The 20,020-nt window shown below is 38.1% G+C and overlaps 1 protein-coding gene across 2 annotated transcripts in view; it reads left to right on the top strand.

Moving 5' to 3' along the window:
* Positions 1–20,020, top strand: part of PRKN (parkin RBR E3 ubiquitin protein ligase) — a 1,357,610-nt gene that overhangs the window by 248,046 nt on the left and 1,089,544 nt on the right. For both annotated transcript variants that reach the window (XM_086708284.1, XM_086708283.1), the window contains exon 2: positions 18,553–18,716. In XM_086708284.1, coding sequence (XP_086564410.1) covers positions 18,553–18,716 — 164 coding nt within the window. The remainder of the gene's footprint in view (positions 1–18,552; positions 18,717–20,020) is intronic.

Raw genomic sequence — 20,020 nt, 5'->3', positions numbered from 1 at the left:
GTGTGTTTAGGCCAGTGTCCTCCTTAATGGGGTGAGGGACACAGAGTGTGGATATACTACACAAATGGAGAGCTATGATCAGTGTGAAGGCTGCTGTGTGCCCTGAGAACACCTGCTAGTCAGACCCACCTTCTGGTCTCCTTAGTGTATTTAGTGGAGTGACAAAGATGTTAACATTTATTAAGAAGGGCTAGGGGAACTTTTAAAACCGCGTTTGTAGATAAACTTCTGATCTGTGATGATGAGTGTTTTATCCACTTATACATCTGAGTACTATATTATTTGGGGAAAATGTCTAGATTTTTAAAACCAAAGTTCAATCTTCCTTTAGGAACATACAAGTTTCATGTTAAATGATTAAAATCCCGGAAAAGGTGAATGAAATGATTTGCCATTTAATTGCAAGTGATTTGCAGACTTTTTGTAGCTTTTAAACTGTTTTTTAATTTCTTCAGTATATCAATATATCTATATAATATTGGACCCCTGATTCCCATTTACAGAGATGCAATTCAATCTAGATTAAAGACTTAGAGTGAAAAAGACATAAACAGGTAGTAACCTTTTGAATTAACATTAGCAAGTTTTCAAAGTGAAAAGGCAAACAACTACTGCATTTTTCTAAGTTGGCATGTAAGACATCAGGATTGTTACAATCTTTTCTGGTCAAAGTACTTGTTAATAGAAGCGGTTTCAAAGTTTTAAATATTACCCCATGATCCCATCTCAAAAAAGGTAGGTAAGTCCTTGATTGAAATAAAGACTTGTACTTAATTTCAGCCCAGAGTTTATTTTATTTTCTAAATGTGCTTTATGGAGTGTGAAAAAATAAACATGAAGAAGTGTAATGCCTAAGGCAAGGGACTGAGGGGGCACTGTCAGAACCGAGAAGGCTGTAAGATTTCACTCTCCTTTGAAAGCTCTCAAGTTCGGGTGCCATAGTTTAATGGAAGTTGGTAGAAGACATGAGACTCTGGAGCCAGAGCAAAAGTTTACTACTCACAGCAACAGCAATATCCAAATTACCAGCATCCTCCAGGCCCCAATCCCACAGGGCCTGTGAATAGGGCCAGGTGATACCTTCATTCACAGTGGGTGGAGCTTAAAGACAAGAACCCATAGCTTAGGGAGCCTGCATCTTTTGTAACAGTACATTTACCTGCTCATTGCTCCAGGAAGAGATATTCTCTGTGTCTTCCAAGGATGTTTGCTGTGCAGGCATCCATGAGAATATAGTCCAGCTCACAGGGTAGGAAGGCAAGATTGCAGAAACAGAAAAAGTCCAATGGAAACATATTTGAGTTAAATTCTTTTATATTGTATAATGTTAAAATGACCATGATTTAATGGAAAACCTTCTTGAATAATCCTTACCATAATATTTGTGGTATTTGCCTAAACAGCAATCATTAGAAATAGGTTAGGAGCATTTTATAACAGAGAGTTAAGTGATTTAATACAGACTCTTACAGGGACTTTGTATCAAAGCAAGTACTAACATGTTCAAAGATAAGTTTTAAACTTACTGGACAAAATAAAGCTTTTATTTGACTCCTGATCTTGAACTTCAGGTGTTTAACTTTAAAATTATCTGATGTACCTATGATATTTTCATTCAGTGTTAATATTCAGGAAGTACTCAGCCATCTATCAGAGCAGTTAGTTGCATTACAGATGAATCTAGAGAACTGTGTACGATGAAAGGCAAGATACACATTAGCTTCTTAACCTTTAAAGCTTATATTAAAGGATGCTGTGTGTGTGTGTGCATGTGTGTGTGTGTGTGTGTGAGAGAGAGAGAGAGAGAGAGAGAGAGACAGAGAGATAAAAGTCATAAAAGATGTGTCATAAAAGTCAAATTGAGGTTTGATATTTGTGATGATTACATCAGTGCACATAGTTAAACTAGAGATGCCTTTGTGAGAAATCATGTACAATCATACGTTTAGTGCCCAATTTAATTAACAGTACACATTTGTAAACAAAATGTTGGCCTCAGGTGTGCAGTTCATAAGCATGAAACAACTTTTAGAATATCATACAATTCAGAATATAAACATGTAGATATTTTGACATTTTCCTTTTGAAAGGTGTGATATCCAGGATATTTTGGTTAGTTGACATGTTGTCTGAATTTTGAAAGATGAGTTATTAATCCTTTTGTGAAGTAGAAAACTTGGCCTGTTGAAAGTTTCAAGGAATACCTCCAGAGATCTCAAAATTATGTGAGACCCTTACTATCTGCTCATTACTGCAAGTATATCATCCTATAGTACTGGTATCCTGATGACTATGAAAATATCTTTTTTTTTCTTAAAAGAGTAATTATTAAGCTATGACTTTCATTTATCACACACAAAAAATCTCTACCTGAAATCCCTCACTTATTTTCCTATATCTGCCATACATTCTCCTTAATGTCTGCAATAGTTTTGAATACCTCCAGCTTCTAGCCGTGCCCTCCTCTCTGTTCTCAAGAGCATTCAGTATATTGCACATGGTAGAAACCCTAATATAACATATCACATTGTGATGCGTTATTCTGTTTTAACATCTCTGCCCCAGGCTGTGTTATTCATTTCTGTAACGTCAGTTTCTAGCAGTGTGCCTAGCACATAGTTACTTATTCAGTAAATATTTGTTGAAACTATGAATGAATGAATTTTAATGTCACCAGCAATTTGGTCTAAATCTTATTCATACTTTAGAGCATATGGAAATTAGAACAGTGTGAGTAATTTGAGCAAATTAGATTTTCTATATTAAATGTTGAAATATATGTTTCCTATTTTTTTTTTTTCACACATTACCACTATTCTAAGTACTTAAAGTACTTCTAGGTACAGCAACTGTGGGATATTTAACAACAAAACTTTACCACAGTATAAATGCATACAATTAAATGCAAAAGGTGATGTTTACAAATTTCGTAAGTTTCTTGCCATAACTGTAGGGTTCTATAATGGATTAAATTAGTAAAAAAAAAAGCCACACACATTCATTTATTTGTTTATTTCAGAAGCACCTAGTAACTGTCTTTGTCAAGTACTTTAATACATGATAGATACACAAACTTTTGGAAAGATGTTGGGGGAGACAGTTTACAGTATTCAGATACTATAAAATTCATTTAATTCAGTGGTTTTTAGTATATTGACAGAGTTGTATATTCATCACCACAATCAATTTTAGAAGATTTTTATCACCCCCAAGAGAAACTCCATACCCTTTAGCAATAATTCACGTTTCTCTCCAAACACTCACCACTGCCTATGGATAGGCAAATAGATTTGCCTATTCTGAACATTGAATGTAAATGGAATAATGCAATTTGTGGTCTTTTATAACTGGCTTCTTTTCCTTAATATTTGTTTCATTCACAGTGTAGTTTGAATCAGTACTTCATCCCTTTTTAATTACTACAAAATATTTCATTGTATGTACATATCACATGCATGCATATATTCATGTATCAATCCCTGTACCTTTTGGCTATCATTAGTAATGCTGACATGAACATCATGCAAAGGTTTTTGTATGAACATATGTTTTTATTTCTCTTGGGTATATACCTAGGAGTAGAAGATCTGGATCATGTGGTAACTCTGTTTTATTGTTTGAGGAACCACTAAACTGTTTTCCAAAGTGGTTGCACCATTTTACGTTCCCACCAGCAATGTGTGAGATTCCAGTTTCTCTACATTTGTAGAGATTTTAAGAGATTTAACAGATGTTTTCAGGTGGAGCTTAAGAATGTATGATAGTTTTGATGACTATCAGAAAGCTCTTTTCCAATTTATTTTGGAAAAAGTTAATTTTTGTTGGTTAGTAATAGCTGCTAACATTTACTGAGTGCAATATACTATGCATTAATCTAAGAATTTTACATGTATTCAGTCATCTAATGTTTGTAACAATTGTAACGACCCTATACAATAGGTATGAACATTATTCTTACCTTTGAGGATGTTTAAGTCTAGAAAGCTTAAGTGGCATATCAAGAAATTTAAGAAGAGATTGCACCCATGTGTCTGGCTTGAGACTGTATTTGAGCTTACACTTGACAATGGTAAATGTTAGGGGAATATGCCACTGGTTTACATTTTCACTGGAAAGTTAGCAAATACATTTGAAAGTGGAATTTTGTATTTAAAATATAGGTATAAAATTGTAGTGTGGGTTTTGGTCTGTTGGGCAAAGACTTCAGTTTATTGACTAACCATGTTTTTGACCATTAATTATGATTTATGCTAAGCCAGTAGAAAATGTCAAGATGTTGATTTCTTACACTAATATTAGTGAGTGTTTGCTGTATGAGTGTTTGTTGTCATTTAGTGAGTGTTTACTCTGTGCCAGGCACTCTTCCAAATGTTTCTTTTCTATAACTCAACAGTTCATGTGGTGCTGGCTTTGGAATATATTAGTTTATATATTTTTAATACATGAATCAATAATTTATATTAGCTCACAATGAAAATATGTGCTTCTTCTTTTCTTTACCTAATACAAATAATTATCTTCATTTTTCTCATCTTAAAAGTTAGTGAAATAAATTTACCTTAATGTCACATGGAAAACTTATACTAAAATAAAAAAATAGAGCCATTAAAAAAAAGGCTAATTAATTTTATTACTACATATAGCAAGCTGCCCCATCTCTGAGAGGGAAAGACATAAATTGTTAACATTTAACATCAGAATATATTTTTTACAATAGTAACTTTTCCTTAAAACAGTACTCCTATCTGAGGAACTTTTTTGTTTATTTGTTTGTTTTTAGGTATCTTTACAAACCTCTTTTTGATTGAAGCAACTGAGAAATGCAAAATAGTTTGAAAATTGTTTCCATACAAAAGAGCAAAGGAAAATTATGTGTGAAAAAGATCTCACCCACAGTTAGGCAAGGAAACAGACCCATGAGCCTCAGGATGGTGTGATCTCCAGGGTCTGTCTGCATGACCACATGTCTGTTTAGTTCCACCGTTGATTCTCAGTGGTAGTTTGTAGTTGTGTAGTTTTGATTTCTTTGTGTTAATCAGCCTCATTGTGATTTTAACCTCCATTTATATTAGAACAAGTAATGTTCAAATTGTGTCACTCATATATACCATCAAACATACTTATTTTGAAAAATTGTGTACTTTCTTGCACATTTTTAAGTTGGTGTAAAAATTTTATTATAGGTTTAAATAGTTGCGGTATTTTCACATTGTTAATATTAAAGTTTAAATAATAAAATGATTGCATTTTAATGTGTCCAGTAGTATATTAAAACTATGATGATTTGCTCTTTACTATCATTTTAATAACACATAAAAAATCTTATTTTTATTTATTTAAAAAAATTTTTTTTTAATGTTTATTTTTGAGACAGAGAGAGACACAGCATGAGCAGGGAAGGGGCAGAGAGAGAGGGAGACACAGAATGTGAAGCAGGCTCCAGGCTCTGACTGTCAGCACTGAGCCCGCGCGCGGCTCGAACTCACGAACCGTGATATCATGACCTGAGCCGAAGTCGGACGCTTAACCGACTGAGCCACCCAGGCGCCCCAAAAAGCTTATTTTTAATAGAAATTTTATAGATATATATATTTCTCAAACTTGTTTTTCTATTTCATTTCCCCACAGAACTTAATACATAATAATAATAATAATAATAATAATAATAATAATAAACAACTTATTATTCGTGGGTTCCATATTTAATTTCTCTACATGTTACAATGTACTTGTGACCACAAAAACAATACATGTGGCACTTTCTTGGTCTTTCATAGACATACACAGACTTGTGAGAAATTTGAGGCATTCTATGGGCAGAGTTCCAACTGGGGTCAAACAAGGCATCTCTTTGTTTTCTTGTTTTAACTCTTATACTGTGAACAAGTGTCCTTATTGTGGTCTATTTACTGCCATATATTTTTTTTCATTTTGGGTACTTTGTTGGTGATTTTGTTGGTTAAAATGACCCCCAAACATTGTGCTGAAGGGCTGACTAGTATTCCTAACCGCAAGAAAGCTATGATGTGCCTAATGGGGGGAAATACGTGTGTAAGAGAAGCTTGTTCAGGCATGAGTTTCGATTGCTATTTGTTATGAGTTAAGTGTTAATAAATCAACTAAATATGTAAGATAAGGTGTCTTTAAACAGACACGTAAAACAAGGTTATGACTGGTTCCTGAAAATGTGATGAGAGACTCAGAGGAACCTAACTTTTTATTTCTCATGGGAGCAAAATGGCTCCATTTTTGTGAATTTGGTGTTTGTGGTATTTCATTTAACATAACTACCACAAACAACAAAAAATGACTTAAAAATGTGTATGCGTCACCTGAAATACACTTCTTCAAGAAAAACATGTATAAAAATTGAAATTGAAGAGAGAGAAGGGAAGATGACAGCAGAGGAGGAGGACCTTAGGCTCGCTTCATCTCACAAATATGAGTAGATAACTATCATGTCATCCTCAATGCTCCATTGACCTGAAGACTGGCAGAACAAACTCTACAGCTAAAGGCAGCAAAGAGGCCACATTGAAGAAGGTATAAAGTGTGAATATGCAGTTTGGGAGAGGAAAGGATCATGGCCACTGTGGTGGGGAGGGAGCTGGGGTCACAGAGAAGGGTGAGCGACAGACTAGCACACAGGAGAGCGCACAGGAAAAATGAATCCCCATAGCAGTTGGACTGGAAAACAAAAGGGGCTGAATTTCATGAGTTATTGCAACCAGCAGGGCTTAAAGTTGGCATTTTTAAAGGTCAGGGGGCTTGGCTCAGGGAGAGCTTGGCAGACATTGGGGCTGCTTTTGGAGAGAAGGCAGGACAAACAAGCCACAGACATACCGTGTGGAAACAACAATCTGAAGAGTTCCTGGAGCACACAGCAGGGAGGTTGTTTGCTCATCTTAAAGTGTGTCCCAAAGAGGCAACATTCATGGAGAGACCCCTCCAGGAACAAAGGAACTGGCAGATGCCATTTCCCACCCCCCACCCTTTAGCATAAACACAGAGCCACTGCAGGATCCAATGCAGCACTGATGCTCACTACCTAATTTGCTTACACCAAGCCGCATCCCCCTAAGCCTTGGTGGAACCACCCTTTTCTGTCATTCTTGCCTCAATCCCAGCATAGTGGTCCCTGTCCCCCAGAAGACCAGCCCAAACCTCTGTCCACACTGTGTCTTCTGTCTCTGGAGTTCTTCATAAGGTCATTACCCTCAAAAACAGGAGAGGTAGCTGATTTTCCTAACATATAGAAGCTGACACAGAGACTTAGACAAAATGAGAAGAAAGAGGAATTTGCCCCAAAAGGAAGAGTAGGACGAGGCCATGGCCAGAGATCTAAGTGAAACAGATGTAAGGAACATGCCTAATAGATAAGAATGATCATAAAGATACTCAATGGACTTGAGAAAAGAGTGGAAGACATGAGTGAGACCCTTAACACAGAGATAAGGAATAACGTAGCAGAGATAAAAGGCTCGATAAATGAAATGAGAAACACACTTGTGGAATGAACAGCAGTCTGGAAGAAGCAGAGGAATGAATTCATGACCTAGAAAACAGAGTAATGGGAAGAAATCAAGCTGAACCAAAGAAAAAAAAAAAAAAAAAAAAACAAAGAATTATTGCAAACAAGAATAGACTTAGGGAGCTTAGTGACTCCATCAAATGTAATAACATTCACATTTTAGGAGTGCCAGAAGAAAAGGAGAAAAAAAAGGGAGCAGAAAATTTATATAAAGAAATAATAGCTGAAAACTTCCCTAATTTGGGGAAGGAAACATATATCCAGATCCAGGAAGAACAGAGAACCCCCAACAATATCAACAAAAGCAGATCCACTCCAAGACATATGATAATTAAAATAGAAAAATATAGTGATAAAGCATTTTAAAAAGAGCAAGACAAAATGAGACAGTTACACACAAGGGAAACGCCACAAGGTTATCAGGGGATTTTTCAGCAGAAATTTCCCAAGCCAGAAGGGAGTGGCATGATATATTCAAAGTGCTGAATGAGAAAAATCTGCAGCCAAGAATACTCTCTCCAGTGATGCTATCATTGAGAATAGAAGGAGAGATAAAGAGTTTCCCCAGACAAATAAAAACTAAAAGGGTTCATGACCACTAAACCGGCTCTGCAAGAAATATTAAAGGGGACTCTTTGAGTGGAAAGGAAAGATTGAAAATGACAGTATGAAGGTAGGAAACACAAAAGCAGTAAAAATGAATATTTTTGTAAAATATTAGCCCAGTAAGTCACAAAATAAAAACATGTAACATATGACACCATATACCTAAAAGATGGAGAGAAGAGGAGTAAAGAATGGGTTCAAACATAAATGACCATCAACTTAATATAGACTGCTAAACAGAGAAGATATAATATACAAACCTAATGGTAACTTATTACCATTATACCATTACCATTAGAATAAAGAATAAAGAGAAGGAAAAATAAATTAAAAATGGTTTAAAGACCTAAATTTGAGGCCTGAAACCATAAAAATCCTAGAAGAGAACATAGGCAGTAACTTCTTTGACATCAGCTGTAACAGTTTCTTACTAGATATGTCTCCTGAGGCAAGGGATACAAAAGCAAAAATAAACTATTGTGACTTCATCAAACTAAACAGTTTATTCACAGTGAAAGAAACAATCACCAGAAACTAAAAAGGCAAACTACTGAATGGGAGAAGATATTTGCAAATGGCTTTTCCAACAAAGGGTTAGTATCCAAAATATATAAAGAACGTATAAAATTCAACACCTAAAAGTGAATAATCCAATTAAAAACTGGGCAGAAGACATGAACAGACATTTTTCCAAAGAAGACATCCAGATGGCTAACAGACAAAGAGGAAAAGATGCTCTTCATCACTTACCATTAGGGAAATGCAAAACAAAACTACAATGAGATATCTCCTCACATCTGTCAGAATGGCTAAAATCAACAACACAAGAAAGGACAGGTGTTGGCAAGGATGTGGAGAATAAGAACCCTCCCGTACTGTTGGTGGGAACGCAAACTGGTGCCGCCACTGTGGAAAACAGTATGGAGGTGCCTCAAAAAGTTAAAAATGAAACTACCCTACAGTCTAGCAATTGCATTACTGAGTATTTACCCAAAGAATACAAAAACACTAATTCAAAGGGGGTATATGCATGTGCCCTGATATTTATAGCAGCATTATTTATTATAGCCAAGATATGGAAGCAGCCCAAGTGTCCACTGATTGATGAATGGGTATAGATGTGGTGTGGATGGAGCTAGAGAATATAATGCTACGTGAAATAAATCAGCCAGAGAAAAACATCATAAGATTTCAGTTATATGTGAAATTTCGGAAAGAAAACAAATGAGCAAAGGGGGGCAAAAGAGAGAGAGAGACAAATCAGGATACAGCGTCCTATCTATAGAGATCACACTGATGGTTACCAGAAGGGGAGGGCCATGGGGGGGATGGGTGAAATAGGTGATGGGAGATTAAGGAGTGTACTCATCCTGATGAGCACCAGCTGATACGGAATTGTTGACTCACTATATTGTATACTTGGTACTAATATAACACTGTATGTTAGCTAACTGAAATTAAAATAAAAACTTAAAAAATGAAACTTAAGATGTATATTTTAATTCTGTGGTATCATAAAGCCTTGATATTAACAATTTCTACTTGGATTATGATATTGTAATATTTTTTAGTTTAAAAGTTATAAACAGTATAAATATATATATATATATATCTGATGAATAATTTCTTGGTGTTTTTGACAAATAATTATTCAACATAAAGTTATATTGGAAATGCATCTCTTAATTAGGTGGATTGGGTTATTTTTCTAACTGATAACATGTGTCTGTGGATGAGTTTTACTTATTCCTAGAATGAAATAAATTCAACATCATTCTTTTCATGTTTGTAGTTGTTCTAATAAATAAGCATATGGGAATAGAAGGAATTTTATTATAATGTTATTACTTCATTTTTTAATGCATTCAAAATTATAATATGAGAAAAATACTTAGTAAGCCTTCATTACAGTTATTTCAGTGATTTATCAGTTTATGACCCAACTGAGTCCATCTTTAATTTTGTTGAAAGCAAAGAATTTGCAATTACATACTTACACTGGGAAAATAATCGTATAGAGTCATTCAGTTTTTCAGTTTCTGGGAAGAGTGCAAAATAGAATGCAGCCACAATTTTTTAAGTCATTATTTTTAATTTAACGGCTATCTTTCATTCAGAGGGATTTTGTTCAATCTGATAAATTTACAAAATGTTGGGAAAATTAAAATATTAATTTCTATACAACGTTGCTAATGCAATATTTATGATTAATTGTTTTTATGTTTAAATATGCTTTTATCAAAGCCTTGGAGCTGTGTATAAGTTATTCTATTTATGGGAAATACCTACTTTTCGACATGTTTGGTAAAACTAGCCTTCTTTATCAGATCAGTCAGCTGATGAGAATTAATTTGTCAGAACAAAAATGGGCCCACACAGGCATCTTGTTGTAATCGTATTCTTATATTACAATGGGTGTGTGGCTGTCTGGTTGTCTAACCGGCTGTCTAGCTAGCTGACTGAATGACTGCGTGGGTGGGTGGAGGGACAGATGGATGGATGGAGGGAGGGAGGGAGGGTGGGATGCATGGATGGAAGGGTAGGTAATTGGTGAGCAATGAAATGTTTGACAGAAGTTCACTTCCTAAATGAAATAAAGGGACTCTCTCCTTCCATGTTACAACAATCTTAACTCTTCTGAGACTTTCCCTAAGGAGGAATTACTTCTTTGGCAATACTGAGGAGTTAGAAGAGCTAAGATAGTTAAATGAACACTGTCATTCCTCTTGTCCCTCTTTCTGTGTATCTGAATTCCTAACCATTCAGAACCCATGTGGTGCTCACCTAGCCTGACATGGGTAAGAGTACCCTGCTCCCCATACCAGCCTTTGCCCTGGTGCAAGAAGTGAAGCTCCTCTGAGTGTTAATGGTGAACCTCTCCTGGGGTTAAAAATGCCTCTCAGTCACCAGTAATTCAGGTTATCCTTTTTTGATGCCCTGAGGTAATGGGCCAGAGTGAAATTAAGGAAGAGGACACGATATACATCTCTTCTGTAAAATGAAGAGTATGTTGATTTTGAATGAGGGTGGGACAAAAGATTATTTTGATTATTATTTTGATACCTCAGCCATGATGATGTTTTTAGACATATCAATTTTAGGAAAGGTATGCAAGGAATAGGAAAGACCACCTTCTTAGACCCCCAGGGTAGTATATAGCTCTGTGTGGAAGTCACTGACTTAAAGGGAAAGGGTTCAAGACACAGGTTCTAGCTCCTGCTTTTTCCCTTATAAATTTTGGGTGAACTACTTTGCCTTCGTGTACATCTGTCTATTCGTTTGAAAAGTAGGAATAGTAAATGCTGCCCCAATTATCTTTCAGAGCTATTGTGAAGATTAACTGGGATAATGTCTGTAAAAGCATTTTGAAAACGGAGAGCTCTAAGCAGAAGATATCTTTATCTGTATCCTAAAGTCACTTTAGATCAATTATAGTATACTACAAAGCATAGTGAAATAGAACTTCATCCAAAAAAACATTCTTATTGAAAGAGAATAACAGATAGATATTTTCGTTACCTAAATATTAATATTGTCCAATTGACAGTAACCACACTGTAAGCCATGCATTCGGACTTAGGTAAGAGCTAATAATTGTTGAAACTTATCGTGTAGTAGGCACTTTCTGCATTCCATATATCAATTCATTTAATTCTCACAACACATTTATGAGGCAGGCACTATTATTATCTCTTATTTTGTAGATCATAAAGGGACCCAAAACTGTGTGACTTGGTTACACACTCGGTAAGGGACAGACCTAGGCTTTGAATCCTGGCAGGTTATTCCAGAGTGCATGGTGTTAGCCATAATCCACACCTCTTGTTATATAGATCCTTAATTGCATGTTTCCTACCTCCCATTCTCCACTTCCCATAACATGACTTCTGCTAAATAATTAAAAAGGAAATGGAAGAATTAATCAATGAAGAAAAGAGTATATGGCAGGGGGAAGAGAGAGAGAGAAAGGACCAATGGGAAATCCAATGGGTACTCCTTTGTCAAAGAATCACAGTGGTTGCTTCAAGGCCGTGGGTGACTTCTTTGGCAGTTGCTCTTGCCTTGGCCCCCTGGTCTCTTTCCCACTGAGGAGGGTACAAAAGGCTCACTGTCCTGTCTATCGTGGGAGTCTGGGGGCAGAGAGAGACCCACACACTCCAAGTCTGGCTAAATGAGTACACGTCACCAGTCCCAACTCAAAGACAGGAAGGGACAGAAGAGCACAGAGTGTGGTTTATGAACACACTTCCATCAAATCTCAAGGGAGTGCAACATAGTCTGATGCATCTTTATTTTTCATAACAACTTAACCTTTGATTCTATGTGGTGTTAATACTGACATTCCTGCCTTCTTATAGTTCTGTTGCTTGGCTTTTTTTTTTTTTTATTCATTTACTTTCAAACAATTTGTGTCTTTATATTTAAAATGGAACTTTTTTTAGACAGTATATATTTGGATCTACTTTGTTCTATCCATTCTGAGTCTCTGCCTTTTAATTAGAGTGCTTATTCCATTAAAATTTAATGTACTTATTGATATGGTTGAATTTGGTCCTACCATTTCATTACATTTTTTCTATTTGCTCCTCTGTTTTTATTTCTCTGTTTCTCTTTTCCTGCCCTTTTGGGGATTCAATATCTTTTAGAATACCATTGTAATTTTTATTTACTTTTTAACTTAACATTTTTATTCACTTTGATTTTTACTCTAAGAATTATAATGTATATTCTTCAATTTTTATAGTCTGTTTATTGTTGACATTGCACCACTTTCCCCTGAAAATGTAGGTTTACAACCTAATAGGTCCATATCCATTCCCCCATTCTTTGTGCTACACATGTCATACTTGTTATGTCCGCAATGTGTTTTAAACTCCATATGAAACTTTATGTCGCCCTATAGCTTGAGGAATGTAGGAACTGGTCCTAAGGGGTAGATAACTCCATGGACTCACATAGTTCTGGGGATGGGCTGAGGTAGAAGGTTGTGGGAGTGTTGGATTTTAGAATAAGAATACAGCATAAAAATCATGTTGAGTGAACATTTCCTATGGAAATATATTGAATTACACATGAATTATGTTGCATGCAGCTTGGATAATACAGCCCTGGGAGAACACTCAGATACAAAAGAAGAGAGTCTAAGCAGACCCCTGGGAACTCTAAAATCAGTAGGTCCAACAAAGGAAGAGAACCCAGTAGATGAAGCTAAGAAAGCATGTCCTGTGTTGTAGGGGAAGCCAGCATGGTGCAGTAACGGATGCCAGGAGAAAAAGTGTTGTGAGAAGAAGAGTCTGCTGAATGTCTCTGAACGTTCAAATGTGAGGACAGAAATGAAACCGTTGAATTAGAAATATGGAGGTTATTGCTTTACCAAGAATGATCTTCAAGAGTGGGTTCACAAAAGCATGCAAAGCAAATCGGTGGAGAGCGGAGCTATAAGAAATTCACAGTAAGGTTTTCTGTGCAGAGAATAAGGGGTACAGTGCCTGAAGGGATGTGAGGACAAGGTTTATCTGTTTATGACAGGAGATAGTAGACTTAGTGATCTTTGTCAAAGGTAAAGAAGAAACTACCTCCACAAGGAATAGTTAGAGGTATGTAGGGTTACTTTTTGGTTGCCACAATCACCAGAAAGGGTTCCTGGTATCTATTTGACTGTGGCTGGAACTACATGTTCTGCAGGGCGTAGGACATTTTCTCTTGAGGAAGACTTGTCTTGCTCCCAAAGCACTGAGCCTACTTTTATACAGATGACAATGGTCTATCTTGGGCTCTGTTTTTATTTGATTTTCTCAGCACAGAAATCTGGGCCTCACATGATGTTCCCTGCCAGCTAAAACCACTTGTTCACCATGTCTCTGACAAATCTGGAATTCTCTTTGATTTGTCCACTTTAGATCACCCCTTCTAAGATCTCCAGGAAGTCAATCACTGAGACTAAGGGAAAGCCAGGCACTGGCTGGTTTATGCCTATCCTTGAGCCAATCACTGTGACAGGGAGGATGAGAGAAACATAAGCACCCATCACCCAACGACTCCTTCCCCTTTTTCTTCTTAGTTACTTCCTTATCCTCTGGATCTTCTGAACATTGGTTAGGGATGACATCAAAATGAGTGTAGATGTGTCTCATTATCTTTTCCTTAACAGTGCATTATGGTGTTTATTAATAATATACATTATTCATAATGTTAATTGATATAGTATTTATTTCTGATGCTATTATAGGTGTCATTGAAACAATTCATTCCCAAACTTTTAACTCATAATGAGATCTTAGAAAAGGACATATGCTAAATTCTTTATCATGGTCTCTTTGACCCTGGCAGTTTTCTGTCCATCATGAAGAGGAGCAGAAACCAGAAAAATACCCCTACCCCATTTAACGTATCTTCGTTACAATATAAAGAATCGATGCTACTTTAATTAGCACTACCTCCTCTAGAAGAGTAAAATTAGGGAACGGTTTTGGAGTACAAGCTTGCCCTGTAGAAAGAGTACAGGATGTGTACCAAGGACTCTGCCCAGAATTTCCTAATGCATCCACAATTGCAACAAATCTTTCGTAATGAACATTTAAGACTGCGTACATTATCTTCATTTAGCAGATAAGGAAGCTGAGAGAAGGTGACCAGGTAACTTGTCCTAAGTCATAATATTAGCAAGTGACACAACCACGATTCTGGTTTTTCCTTTCCTGGCCCTAAAGATATTCTTCCTGTAGCTTTTCAAGAAGTAGCAGAGAGAGAGGGTTGGATGTGTTCCTCCTCTCCTCTCCTTTGGGAATCTTGGGGTTCCAGGACCAGGACAGAAGGGTCATGACACATTTCTCACATGTGCTAGAAGAAGATGGTGACCCACCACAAATCACACTACTGCCATTAAGCCCTAACCATTTTCTTCTTAATGGCACTTGATTATTGATGACTGGGTCGCTTTAAAGTGTCTGTTCTTTTCCATGACGATATTTTAGTTTGCTTAATACCTGCAGTGCATTTGGTCAGTCTTTCCATTGTAAATTTGTCCTCTATGTCTGAACTGCTGCTCAAAAATACTCATTTCTAAAGTACTGACATGATTTAGCCAAATTGAATGTAAGCTCAGAAACTATAATTTATCTACTTATACAGAATAAGAAAAAGGCCTTGGAGCATCTGGCTGGCTCATTCGCTTGAGCATGCTACTCTTGATCTCAGGGTCCTGAATTCAAGACCCAGGCTGGGCATGGAGCCTACTTAAAAAAAAAAAAAAAAAAAAAAAGAAAGAAAGAATGAAAGAAAGAAAGAAAAAAAAAAGAAAAGTGAATTTAGCTCTTCTAGTTAAGAAAAAAAAAAAGCCTTTAGGGGCACCTGAGTGGCCCTGCTTCAGATTCTGTCTCCCTCGGTCTCTGCCCCTCCCCCATTCGCTTTCTGTCTGTTTCTCAAAAATAAATAAATGTAAAAAAACAAAAATGGTTTTAAAGCCTTTGGACACTAATGATTTGAGTTGTGGTACAGAATTATCTAGTATGTTTTTTACAGCTTTTTTGCCCTTTAGTTTTGCTTGTTTTTTTGTTGTGTAATTCTTGTTTTTAAGATGGAATGCCCATGATCAGAACCCATGGAGAAAAATCACCAACTCAGGGTATCCTGGAATTTTTATTACTTTTTTTTTTTCATTTTAGGAGCTTTTGTGTAGTCCCCAGTTGCTTCTTCCCATATCCTCCCATGGTCTTCGGCTTAAAAAAAAAAAAGTCTATTCAAACTCCTATAAAATCATGTTTGGAGCTGGGACCATACCTTTTGTCCCTTATTGCCCCACACCTGTCTCCTATCTTTTCTGATGAATTGGTTGCCTTATGGTCCCTGATCTGAGGATGCTGTGAATACACCTCCAGGCCTCCCAAGACATTTTATTTCCCCTCCTCTGCTTCAACCGTTTCACATGACGTGTACTTAAAAGTTTATCAAAAGCTCCTTTTCCTCTGCAATTTTTTTTCATCAATTTTTTTTTTTTATTAGGAAGACTTTTGTCACTTCTAGTCCATACTTTTTCTAAATAGTTTTCAGTGCCAGGTAAAATATGTCAGGTTTTTGTTCTTGTGTGTCATGTACAGCACCTGCTCTCGTTTTGGTGTCATTTTTATCTTATTGTGTCTTATAACGTTGTTCGTTATTCTTGGCTCTTAGCTCTTCATGGGAGCCTTTATTTTTTAATCGCATTTTCTACTGCTAACATGTATAGGGAATACCTGAATTAGGTTATAAAGCCTCTTTGCTGTTGTTGTTTGTCTTTTTTGTCATAAGGAGAAGGAATGTGGACTTTTCTTCTGAGAATATTTTAGGCAGCCTGTTATAGTAGAAATGGAATGGGGTTTAGAATTTGATTGAACTGAATTTGAGTTGTGATTCCATTACAAAGCAGCCGATGTCCTTAGAAAAGTGATTACAATTCTCTAGGACTCCATTTACTATTCTGTTAGATAAGGATAATAATACTGACCTTACCAGATCATTGGAAAGCTTAAAAATAGCCTATATAAGGTACAGCTTCTGCCACATAGTACGTGTTCGATTATTATTGGCATTGTAATTATCATTTTATTTTAATTATTATTAGTTGGGCCATCTCATATTTGAATTGGGAGCTAGTAAGTGATAATGGTACATTTAAAGGAGATACAGCAGAAAAGAAGCTATAGTGGCTGGCCTTAGCCTTAAGGTGTTTATGATCTTTTAGAGAAGGTGAAATATATACCAAAAACATGTAAGACATACAAACATTCATTATTTTTGAAGGTAATTATGTAACAGTGGTAAACACTATCAATATTACTTAACACATCACAGGACACCCTCCATGGTTTACTTACTGTGACGATTAGGGAACTGAGAGGTAAAGCTATAGGGGTAATATGTTCTCCGCATATGCTAAGCTGGTAAGAGAACTAATAGGGGTCCTTCGGACTCTGGAGGGTGTCCGTATAACCTCGGTGTTCTGTGCCTTCCATGAGAGAATGTAGAATAGTGTAAGATGTATGTGGTAAATCCACTGGGGCCTGGAAGAGGTGGCTCTGTCTTGACTGGGGTGATAGTGAGAGTCCTCTTGGAAGAGGAATGTTTGAGGCAGATCACGTGGTGACCCAGCTTTCATCAGGCAAGGGTGAAGAAGGGACTGGCAGGAATAAAGGCAAGGCATGGGTGTAGAAGTTTTCTGGAGCATTCAGTTTAGCAGTGTGCTTGTGGGGATTAACGGAGAAGCTGCTGGGATATAGGTTTGTGTCAGATAAGAGGGACCTTGGGTTTTTCTCCCTGGCAGTGGGAGACTTTAAAGGATTCAAGTCAGAGCTCTGGACTGATAAGCCTCACTTAATGCAATGGGGCAACACTTGAAGAAAGGCTTACTTTACAGAATGGTACGGGACATTTTGGAAGTGAAGAGAGGGTAGCGAGACTCCAGTTGGGAAGCTAGTGCTAGAATCTAGAGAAGACTGACTGAGAGTAGTGACAGAAAGCATGGACAGGAAAGGACATGTGTGGGTGACATTGATGAGGTCAGGACGGCAGTAGACAGTGACGAGAGGGCATGCAGAGACAGCAGGTCCCAGCCTTGGTTGTGAGGGGGTAGAGGCTCCAATAAGAAAGATGGTCTCTGGGCACCTGGGTGGCTCCATTGGTTAAGCATCTGACTCTTGATTTTGGCTCAGGTCATGATCTCACAGATCATGGGTTCAAGCCCTGTGTCGAGCTCCACACTAACAGTGTGGAGCCTGCTTGGGATTCTCTCTCCTTCTCTCTCTGCCCTCTTCCTCTCTTCCCCCACACCTCAAAAAAAGTAAATAAACTTAAAAAAAAAAATAGATGGTCTCACTAGTTTCAAAAGAAAAGGGAAATATCTCCATAAGATCCAGTGGAACCTTTTGAAAAGGACCTCAATGCCAAGGGCTCCTAGACACAGCCTCGGGTGGGCCTTCACTCTAGTCTGTAACATGGCTTGAATTATTTCCATTGCTATACTGTGAGTGCTAACATAACACTTCTGGTGCTCATGAAGGGGGCACCGGGGAGGGAATGCATGTTCGTACATGCTGTCAGAGCTGAATCTCTTCCATAAACTCTCGGGAATCTCACAATTCCTATCTAGCAAGTGTTCTGTGTGAGTCCTTTGTTTCCCAGGATGGCTGTCAAAGGGAGCATGTGACTGTGTTTGAGGGTCACTGACTAATATATGAAAGGGAAATCCCACAGGGAAGCTCCATTTTTCTTCAGGTATTGCCCCATTGCATTAAGGTTTCTGTTCTAAGTGAAAGAAAATGTATGCCATTCCTCAAAGGGGCGGGTGAGAGAGAACTCAGTTCAGAAATGTTGCTGTTGCCATGTCAGAGCTTTGAGTAATGTTCACTTCTCCCCCCCGCCCCCCTCCATGTCTTGGTCAGTGTTTGTCAGGTTCAACTCCAGCCATGGTTTCCCAGTGGAGGTCGATTCTGACACCAGCATCTTCCAGCTCAAGGAGGTGGTTGCTAAGCGACAGGGGGTTCCAGCTGACCAGTTGCGTGTGATTTTCGCCGGGAAGGAGCTTAGGGATGACTTGACTGTGCAGGTGAGTTTCCCTTGCTGGTTGTTTCTGGGATGCAGCCAGCCCCATGGCTAATGCTGCTTTCTCTGCCAAGCTGACATTCATGCCTGAGCTCTAATAGAATAAATAGTGCCTGGGGATTCCTTGAACTTTACTCCATACCGCTTCATTAATTCTGACCTTCTTAATTATGCATTAAAACAGCAAGCAGGAAGGATTGAAAGAACGACAGTGAGTGAGCGAGCGAGAGAGAGAACACACAGCCTGGGCTTAGCGAATAAATGTTTACTGACTACGGGAGCAGGAAGGCACAATTTCTGTGTCTGTTCAATTTCTACCTTACTTATTCCATTTGAATCTTAATGAAGAAGGATTCGAATAAATTGTTCCCAATCAGGCTGCTCAGTCAGTGCGCTGCAAGGGATTCGTAACCCAAGTGTGACCCCTGGAGGATAGTCACAAGTCTGCGGCTGTGGCTCCCCGAGGAGGCTTGGGGCTCAGGGCCCCCATTCGCAACGGGGTTCCCCGGGCCCATCAAAATCTGTTTCCATGCTGATGGTGCAGGAAGACAGAAGCATGGCAAAAGTCCACCTTCGTGTTTAATTTCTCTAAGCGTCAGTAAAATGTTCCCGAGAATAGGCCGCTGACAGCCAGTGAGCAGCGGGTGTCCTCTCCTGGAGCCACACTGCTCCTAGTACTCTTAAAGCCTCCTATCCTTTCACCTGGGTGTTTCATCCACCAGGGCGATTTCTGTAGGAGGAAGGGGAGAAGTGGTTAAAGTGCGTGATGAACAGTGCCCTCATCTAGAAGTGGGTTGGGGAAGCCAGCAAATAGCGTTCAACACGGGATTGAAATCATTCTTTGTGAAAGCATGGAATAGCACATGCCTTCTGTGGACGGTAGGGTCAAGCTGAAGGACCCCCCCCCCCCCCCCCGACACATGTCTCCCCTGTCTTCACCAGCACAGACGAATGGCACTCATGTTTACAGCTTTCTGGGGGGCGCTGCTGTGCCTGTTGACCTGGAGCCCCTCTGGCAATGACATCCTCCCTTTGCTGTCTTCTGCTAATTATATTTACTGTCTCTGGGTATAATGCTCTTGGAATTTGGGCATACAAAAGGAGCCATAGAAATGCAAATCACTCCCCTCCTGCTCCAGTGCCTCTTTGCTGATGGCTGGAGGCACCTGCTCTTTGTGCACAAACTGCTGTGCTTGGCTTTCTGCAGTTTGTTTTTATAAGGGAAGTGCCTGTGCTTAAAAGTGTTTTGAGTTGTTTTTTTTTTTATTTCAGTCAACTAAAAAGCTTTTTACTGTACCTGCCAACCTC

This window comes from Puma concolor, chromosome B2 (assembly GCF_028749965.1).
Source record: "Puma concolor isolate L17-30 chromosome B2, mPumCon1.1.hap2, whole genome shotgun sequence".
NCBI classification, from domain to species: Eukaryota; Metazoa; Chordata; class Mammalia; order Carnivora; family Felidae; genus Puma; species Puma concolor.
Note: the sequence above shows the minus strand (reverse complement) of the source record. Positions and strands in the feature narration are given on the sequence as shown.